The sequence below is a fragment of the Lonchura striata genome, chromosome 6, assembly GCF_046129695.1.
Source record: "Lonchura striata isolate bLonStr1 chromosome 6, bLonStr1.mat, whole genome shotgun sequence".
Classification (NCBI taxonomy): domain Eukaryota; kingdom Metazoa; phylum Chordata; class Aves; order Passeriformes; family Estrildidae; genus Lonchura; species Lonchura striata.
Window position 1 is genome coordinate 30445953 of NC_134608.1, and position 9048 is coordinate 30455000.

The 9048-nt window shown below is 37.5% G+C and overlaps 1 protein-coding gene across 10 annotated transcripts in view; it reads right to left on the reverse strand.

Moving 5' to 3' along the window:
- Window positions 1–9048, reverse strand: part of MEIS2 (Meis homeobox 2) — a 171874-nt gene that overhangs the window by 124914 nt on the left and 37912 nt on the right. For 4 of the 10 annotated variants that reach the window (XM_077784068.1, XM_077784066.1, XM_077784067.1 and 1 more), the window contains one exon: window positions 5734–5835. The exons of the other annotated variants lie outside the window; for them this stretch is intronic. In XM_077784068.1, the coding sequence (XP_077640194.1) occupies window positions 5734–5835 (102 nt within the window). The remainder of the gene's footprint in view (window positions 1–5733; window positions 5836–9048) is intronic. 10 annotated transcript variants of the gene reach the window in all.

The window sequence follows — 9048 nt, forward strand, 5'->3', positions numbered from 1 at the left end:
AAAAAGAGAGAACAGCAGGAGGATCTAAACTCGGGGGAAGACAAGACACTTCTCCATTTTTCTAAAAATAGTGGATGCAATATGAAAAGCAAGTTAAAGGATTTTGTAAAGGAAATCTGCAGTACACTATGCTGATCTTAAGTAAACTACTCTAATATTCCAGACTAATATTTTGATGGAGTGGAATATGTAGATATGTAGCTATAAATGCAAAACAAAGAGGGAAATCTGCATGTAACCTATATTCACAGCATCCAATTATTTGTTTGTACTTATAATGTGTCCATCTAGACACATAAATATTGTAAACCATTATTAATAAGGACATTCAGCTTCGTAATAAAATCCGCATCACCACCAGAGAAAAATCTTAAAAATCTGGTTAATTATCACTGCCAAAAAGCTGGAGAGAAGTGTCTGAAGATGTTTTTGAAGATAAGATAGTCTGTACTTAAGGGAAGACTAATAGAGAGGGAAGGTCAGCTCCAGAATCAAAGACCCTTCAGGAGAATCCTTATCTTCATTCCATCCTGTTAAAATTATCGGCTTTCAGTCTTACAGCTCCAGTAGATCACAGATCTTTGAATGGAGTCCTGGCTATGGATTGTTTTTTTCTTTCTCTTCCTCTTAATGATCCCTGTTCCAGGAAGTTGACTTAGGTCTCCTCACACCACAGGAGCCATACTTGTCTCCTGCATTTCTTGCCCAGGGAAAGTAAGTTAAGATACGCTATGACTGGCAAGTATGGGACTTTGAAAATCACAAACAGTTCAGGTGGGCAACCCAGCTTAGAGCTGTGCCATCACTGGTAGTGCTCTGCCAGTACCTGTGCTGGTTTTGCTAAATTACTTTACTCCAGGAGAAAGGAGCCATCAGAACCTGTTCAGGGGCCTTACAGGCACACTGAGCCTGTGCTGACCTGCATGGGCACTTCTTTCTGGAGTGGAGTGTCCTCAAGTGAGCTGCTGTAGTCAGACCACTGCATTCTCTGCGCTGGTGTCTCTGACACACCAGACATGTTTCATGGTTCCCTGTTGTATGTTTCAGAGAGCATCTTGGACAGAAAGAAAAGTTGGACACTGGTGCACTAGAGAGATCAGGAGAAAGCTTCAGACATATACCACTATCTGTCTTCCTACTGAAGATGTTGTCTTGTTGCCCTTCTAGAAGCAGGAAGGAGACAAAGACCTGGCCTTGTCTCCTGCTGATCTTTTGCTTTTCCAGAATAAAAACCAGCAATTCCACTGGGTTGATAATGTAAAGATGACATGTATAAATTTCACACATGTATGAATTAATAATTATTGCAAATTCAAATAGGAAGAAAACTTAAGATGCTATCAGACCCCACATACAAAGCTATTCTACGTAATCTAATTACAACTTAGCACAGTTTGTCATTCAGGAGCAAGTCCCTATTGCCATCTGGCAATATGTGTTAAAGACTTAAGGACTTGCATGGTATCTTGTATATAGAGTGTATTTACAGGAGACAGAATAAAAATTGTTTCTTTTCTGTTTCTGAGTAGGCCCCTCTCTAGAGTCACTAATATATCTTATTTGCAAAAAGGAATTCACAAATGTTTTATTATTTATTCAAAGTAGGAATGACATTTCAGCTCTTATTATAGCCATGCATGCTATAAAATCAGTGATCTAAGCATTTCAAAATTATTTTCAGAACCGTTAAATTTCACATCTCCCCTTTCATTATTTTTCTATCCAAAAATAAGAAAAAAGACTGGGGTTTTTGTGTTCTTAATTGTCTGTTTAGATTTCATGTTTATTCGTAAAACAAATTAAGAAATCTCAGAAATTCTGTCACATGTCAAAAATGTATTTTTGTAGCCTATAGAAGATAAAATTAATAAACCACAATTTTAATGTTAAGCTCTTTTATACAGCCAGGAGATTCACGGTTCGTTCATTGCAATCCAACATTTTTTCAAATCAGGTGAAAAAGTGTTCCAATGCAGACAAGGGGAACAACAGTAAAGCAACCTGCTAATTACTGATCTCTCTTACGTTCATGCTGGGCTAAACTGTCCAGACATGTTGAAGCGAAATTTTTCAGCGATTTTCAAGTGACTAGTTCATGGCCCACTGCCGTGGAGTGCAGGAGAAGGGATGAAATGCTTTAGTTTACATGCAACATTTACTAACTGTGTGGGTTTTCCGACATTAAAGAGGGGACAGTGACCCATGCCACCTTTTTCACACTCAAAAGAGCACTGAAAAAACAGTCTTCATAGGCTTACCTCAGGCTTCCCTGGCCCTTAACACCCTCCCCCCAGGGTAGGAGCAGAAAGAGAAAAAAGAAGGGATTTTATGCTCCTTTCTCTTCAACTTTTCAGGCGGTATAAGCAGCATTTAGCAAATTCAGCCTCCAAATGGCTCCAAATGCTCTGAGCTGCAGGGGCTCATCCTTTGTTAGCCTCCCTCTATTTACACAGGATTTACGCAGGCTCTCCACTGAAGAGACCACATGTTTCTGACAGAAAGCACTTCCATTCACACTGCATCAGGCAACAGGATTGTAACCACCGCAGCTTCACGCTGACCTGAGATTAGGGATTTCAGCAACATTGAGATGGTAACAATCTGCTAACTAACGAAAATTATCCATGGAGAACTCTGCAGCATACTCCAGTTAAAACTACCGTGGCCAGATAGATTACGTTACTTAAAGGGGCAATTAAGAACTAGCTACTGTCAAGAATATGCATGTCCATCTACAAATAACACACACACAGAGAAAAATATCAGTAGGGAGAAAAAATTAAAAAAAAATTAGACTGCAGCTTGGATTAAAACAATTTCACCCACTGGTTGAAGACATAAAGTGTAAAAACAGACAGATGGACACATATGTAAATGCGGCTGCATTTGTTTCTCTGGAACTGGCAAGTTAGTAATAACAGTATAGTTTAATAATTTATTTTCCATGGTATTTTCACACTGGTTAACTGGGCAGTGGCAACACTTATGCGGAACTTCGGGAGCAGAATAATTCCTCCTATCTAATTGCTGGGGGCAAACTGAACTAAGCAACCTCTCTTGCCTCTTCCTATAAGAATTCAGTACTGGAACCTGATATCAGTCTGGGGGTTTTTAAAATTTGGTAATTTTTTTTTAATCAACCTGGCCAGTCAGGATTTCTGCACTGAGGTTATTTTTTCCCCAGATTTAGTATTGGGTCAGGCTTTTCCAAAACGGACTACACATACACAAACACAACAAACGTTGCTGGTGATTTTTTTTGCTCAATAGCTTTTCATGGGGCAAAAGAAAATTGGATGAGAGCACAGGGCCAGAAAGGACCACACAGATCCAGTTTTTGATGAGTTTATTTTGACATTTTAATTTGGCAAATTATTTTGCTTCTGCAGAGAAGGACAAAATAATTCACTTCCATAATAGTAACTCCTACATGTATCTGATAACCACTTAAAAAGTACTAGGTATATTCTAAAGTTCTCCATAGTATATCATAATAAAGCTCTTCTGGGCACTCAATGATTCATTTTTAGTGATCTCTCAAATGCCCTTACCCACAGTTAACACTCAGATTTTATTAAGGAAGAAAGCAGGGACAAATGTCCACTTAAGTCCCAGCTCTCAAATTCAACTCTGCTTGCGCTGCAGTACCTAAAGCTAAAGCTTTTTTAATGTTCTATTCACCTCCCCTGTGTGGCATTTCTGCTAACACAGAGTTCACAATCTTTCAGCCCCAAACACAGAAGGCTGCTATCTTCAAGACATCCGAGGAATGTGCCAGATACTATCATCTCCCCTGCAATACAAAGAACCAGAAAGAGGCAGAGACCAAAAGGAGAGTGTGCTGATCAGGTTACTAAAGTCCAGAAAGTCTTTCCCAGAATGCTAAATGTTAATCTTTGAACCAGAAAATGTTATAATTAAGATCCTTGTAGTTGAAGGAAATGCTAGCTGTAGAAGTCAGAGGTACAGCCATTTGAAGTTGTACTTTTTTGCACGTTTATCCTAATCGCACACCTCTCATTCTGGCACAACTCCCATCAAGCACTTTGTTCTATTCAGGCAAAATTATCATTAATGTCAGTGGCAGTTTTGCCTGAGTAAGAAGTCTAAGACCACATCCATGTCTTGGTCACAGAGAATTGCAAGCACTGCACAATTCCAGAGGAGATACACTCATTAAAACATGTGGTTTATGCTGATTTATGATGGTCTTCTATTTAGAAGTGAAACTCACATTGTATCACACCAGGAAAATGTTCAATACTTTTTTTCTACGTGGTTTTAACTTCAATTCCCACCCTCCCCGTCTCAATACAAGTTGCTAAGTGTACTCCCAGTTTTTAGTATCTAGGTTGAAGGAAAGTATTATTAAAATAGGTTTAAATATTCTCTATGCTTCAATAATTACTTTGCAGTGTGACTGTAAATAGCTGTTATTCTGTTTAAATTTTTCATCCTACTAAACACTGTCACACAAAGTGTCCTTGTGCTGCAGTTTTAGTGGCATTCTTTTTAAATCTTTTTAAAATATATTTTTAGAGAAGTATTTTTGGCATTCTTATAGTAATTCTGTTAACAATACCAGCTGCAGACTGGCTACAGCTGGGGCAACAATAACAAGTCATTAAAGAAATCAGGAGACAAAAAAAAATATTTTTCTTTTCTTGATAGCACATCTCCTTTAAGAGACTATTTTCCTTTTTTAGTTCTGGGATAATGTTTTTAATTTTCTCAATCAACTGCATAAAAGTAAGTATACATTAAAGGCTATATTTTGTTCTAATTAGCTTTTTTTATTTGTTATGTTATGCTGTTACTTTTGTCATTAGAATATCAAACGTGGGCAAAATAGCTAAGTTCAATTAAAATTCTACCTGTAGTTGAAGTTATTAAGGTCAGCTGTCCTTCATCAATATTTAACCTTTACTATTTTGCAGTTGTTTATATATAGCAGAATGTGAGAACTTAAAAGTAGATGATGACGAACATCCTGCACCATTCTCCTTCATTAAATCATTAATGTAGTTTCTTTAAGAGTAAAAATGACTGTTTTTTTAAAGGAAAATAGCAACCATAGCATCTCAATTTTCCTTACAGCTGTTAAAAGTAGTTATAAACTGTGAGATATTTTAATGTCTTGCTGTTCTCCTTAGACCCTATACTGTTTGTCACAACTGCTTGTTCAGGAGACAGCCTCTAAAATGATGCCCACTGCTACAGCAAGATCCATGTACTGTCCACATGAGAAACCTCTTTTTTCAGGGCTGTTTAGTTATTAAGAAAGCACTAGCTGAAATATTACATATGGGTACACATGGATAAGATTTTTTCATCATTAAAAAAAAGACTAGAAATTAATGGACAGTTATTCCTGAGAGATACTAAGTTAAAAGCTTCAATTACTGAAAAGGACACTTCTAGGCCACAAATCCAAAATGCAAATTTGTCTGTTTTAATATGTATTAAAAAAAAAGTGGAGGATGGCTAAATGCTCTTAAAAAAAAAAAAAAAAGAAAAAAGATGTTTTAGTAGAAAAGTCTGAAAATGAACCATAAAACCTTTTTCTGGTGATAAACTGTACACAAATGTGTGTTTTACATAAAACAAATGAAAGAACTGTCTTGATATGCATTCACACACTGTTGAACGGCATAAGAAAAGATGCTTGCTGTAAATGCATAGTTCATAAAAAAATTGAAAAGTACAACTCCAAACTTGGCAAGTCTTACATACCATAAGAGCTCCAACACCTATGCACAGTAGGGTGGATTAACCCGCTGGGTGCTGCAGACATATATATGCACCTCCTCCTAAAGTGTTCATTTGGCTGGCAGTCTGGAAAACGCCAGAATGTGAAGGGTTACGTGGGAACACTGACAGTCTGCTCCTGTAGGTTTAACTTAAAGTCTGTACTTTACATACACGGTGTTATGTATTTGGAAACACAACTAATAGTCTTTCTAAGTGATATGCTACTTGGTGCTCAAAATGAAGGGCTCAATCAAGTCTTGCTCCCACTAGTGAATCATTCTCCAGATGACAACTGCATGCTTTGGACCTGCCTGTATTTATTTTTGGGGGTACCGTTTCTCAGAAGTTTTTTCCTCCAAGAAGCCTCACAAACGTAAACTGTAAATAACCTACAACTTACGTGCTGTACATATTGGATGTTTAAAAGTGGTTACTGGAAAGGCTTGAAGTGTTTCTGTTCTTTGAAGTTCAGTAGATGGACCAAAAGAACAAGCATAAGGGAGCTAAAGCTCTCAGTCCCTGACAAATATCTTTATGATATCCGAAAGGCAGACAAGCAATTTATTTTTTTTCCCATGGTATAATTTTACTGATTTTTTTTCAGGATAATGTGATTAAAAAACATGCAAAAAAGAAGGAATGGCTATGGTCACCTTTCTCTGCAGCCAAATTTAAGATGCTTTGGGCCACTTTAAGTGATTGAAATTATTGACATACACATAATTCCATAGAAATGGGAAAATGCTTTTGACAAAAGTTTCAATGAAGTGGATTTAGAAAATAAGGAAGCATAAGAATAGCAAAACCACAGGGTACTAAGTTATTGTAACTCTATTTTTTTGAAAGTTCACAGCACAAATCTCAAAAGCAGAGATGCCCACTTTGACACCTGATGCATTGTCTTTTTGCTTATAATCTGTAATTTCATTTCTTATCTTTCACTGTTGCAGAAAATATTACAAAGCACAAATATGAAGTGCCTACGAAGTCTTCCTAGAACTGATTCGTGTCTCTGAGCTCTTTTTAGGGAAGAGCCTCACAAGCTGGGCTCCAGAGAGCTTACATCACCCCACTCCCTACTTCAAAGAAGTTTGTCTTGCCTACACGTAGGGACCCCAACTGAAAAGCCTGGCAAATTATGTGACTTCCCTTCCTTCAGGTTCAGATGGGTAAAATGGAGTTTCCCTCTGGACCTAGGTTCACTTAGCTAGTCAGTGAGCAGACCTGTCTGCCATAAGATCAAATATAAGTCCCACCAATCAAGTAGCAGTCCAGGCTAAATATGCTGATGCAACAAATTTCCAGATCTTGATCACACTAGGCAGGGGAGTCATTCTTCTCAGTGATAAAGTCACTGAATGCACTCTTGAGGAGATAAAAAATTAAGAACTGGCTGACTTTGCACCATTTGAGTGAGTTATTCACCACTGACCCAGAACAACAGAATTGTCATGCTCTGACACCAGCTAGGGATGACTGTAGACATGGTCATCTCTGACTCCTTACTGCAAGTCTGTAAGGAGGAAACAGGAATCATTTCTGAGCTGGTTAGTGGCATCAATCCAGAAAGTACAGTGTTTAAATACATTATGCATTAGAAGAAACTTCACACAGTCTTTCCATCTCTCTCTCCTTCTCCCCCTCCTCCTAAAAACCTGGTGAAATGATGCCAATGAGAGGGCTTGGTACTAAAAAAAAATAAATCAGAAAAAACAACCAAAAAAACAAAACAAAACAAAAAACTCACAAAACAAAACAAAATCCCACCAAATAGGATCTCGGCAATTAAGATTTACCTCAAAAACATTAACCCCTCCCTTGCAATTTTATAGTTAAGATATTTTTACCTGTGTTTTACTATGTTAGGTTTTAAAACCTAACAGAGATTTATACTGCACATAAGAATTGAGATAGCCAATAGCATTATCTAACATAAGATATTCTATTCCCTTTTTCTGTTATTGACTCAGAAAGTTACCTTCAGTAAATTTTAAGGAAAATATTTTTTAAACTGCTCAAATAAGCAAGGCACACAGCTTTCAGTGAAAAACTGCTTTGAAAGTAATACTTAATATTGGTGGTGGCTCTTACATAAGTGAATATTATATATTACTACTTTTAAATACAAATATGCCATCACATTCCTGTGCTCATTTGAGCATTACATTTCTTCAAGTCTGAGCATGGCTATTGTTTTTTGCTAATTCTTCATTTCTAAATGAGTATCATAAAGGGAACATCCTGAAATACTCTGTTAGAAGGCAGGTTCTTGGACATAATACTTGTGATCAAAATAGATGTACAAGGACATCTTATTTCTTTTCTCCTTCAGCTAAATAGCAGGGATTTGCATTTTTGTTACTAGAAGCAAAAGCAACTCTTCGCACTCTAATATCAGTAAAGAGACCAGACAGTTTTTTGTATTTGTGACTGACCAAAATCTGAAGTATGAACAATATTATTATCCCATCTCTATCTTCCTGCAGCGTATGTGAGAATTTGTTCTGAGAGACCAGGGGAAAATCAAGGTTTGTCATTTCCTCTTTCTACAGCTGATGAACTCAATGCCAAAACACTTTCTGGACCTCACTTCCCCTGCCACAGATGCTGTGTTTCTGTTTTTTTGGGGATTACACACACGGAACAAGCCAGCTTTCCCAGGAAGAGGTGCTCCGAGGGACAAAGATCTGCCTGTGTTGCTGGTCTCTCTGCAGTCAGGACACTTACATGAGCACCAGCCCTCACATTTGGATGGAGAGGCCTCAGAGAACAGGAAAAAATTATCACACGGAGTGCAGGTCTGGGGCTATTTTTCTGAAATGAACACCAGCATTGACAATTCAGTTATGAATCACTAACAAAACCGCCTTTCAACCCTGTTTATTTCTTGTATTGCAGATTCACCTGGACAATGGCAAGAAAAGAAAGGTTATATCAAGGAGATGAGACCACTATCCTCTTCTTGATGGTGCTGCTTCCTGGTACCAATGGCTTTTCTTCTATGTGATAAAGGTTTGACAAATTATGCAAGCCTGGGCCCTGGTTGTTGATGGTTCACAGACTGTACATCCTTAGCAGCACCACCCCATCTATTACTGTGGAATTAGTTGACAATACTACTAGTTGCACCAAAAAAAAAAAAAAAAAAAATAAACTAATTGGTCCCTGAGGATAGCTAGGTGCTTTGGAAATCTTTTTAACAAAAAGAAAAAAAATTATCTCCCATAGTGATTTGCCAGCCTTCCTATACTCTATCCAGCACATAGGGACTTCTAAATTACATACTATAATTGACAT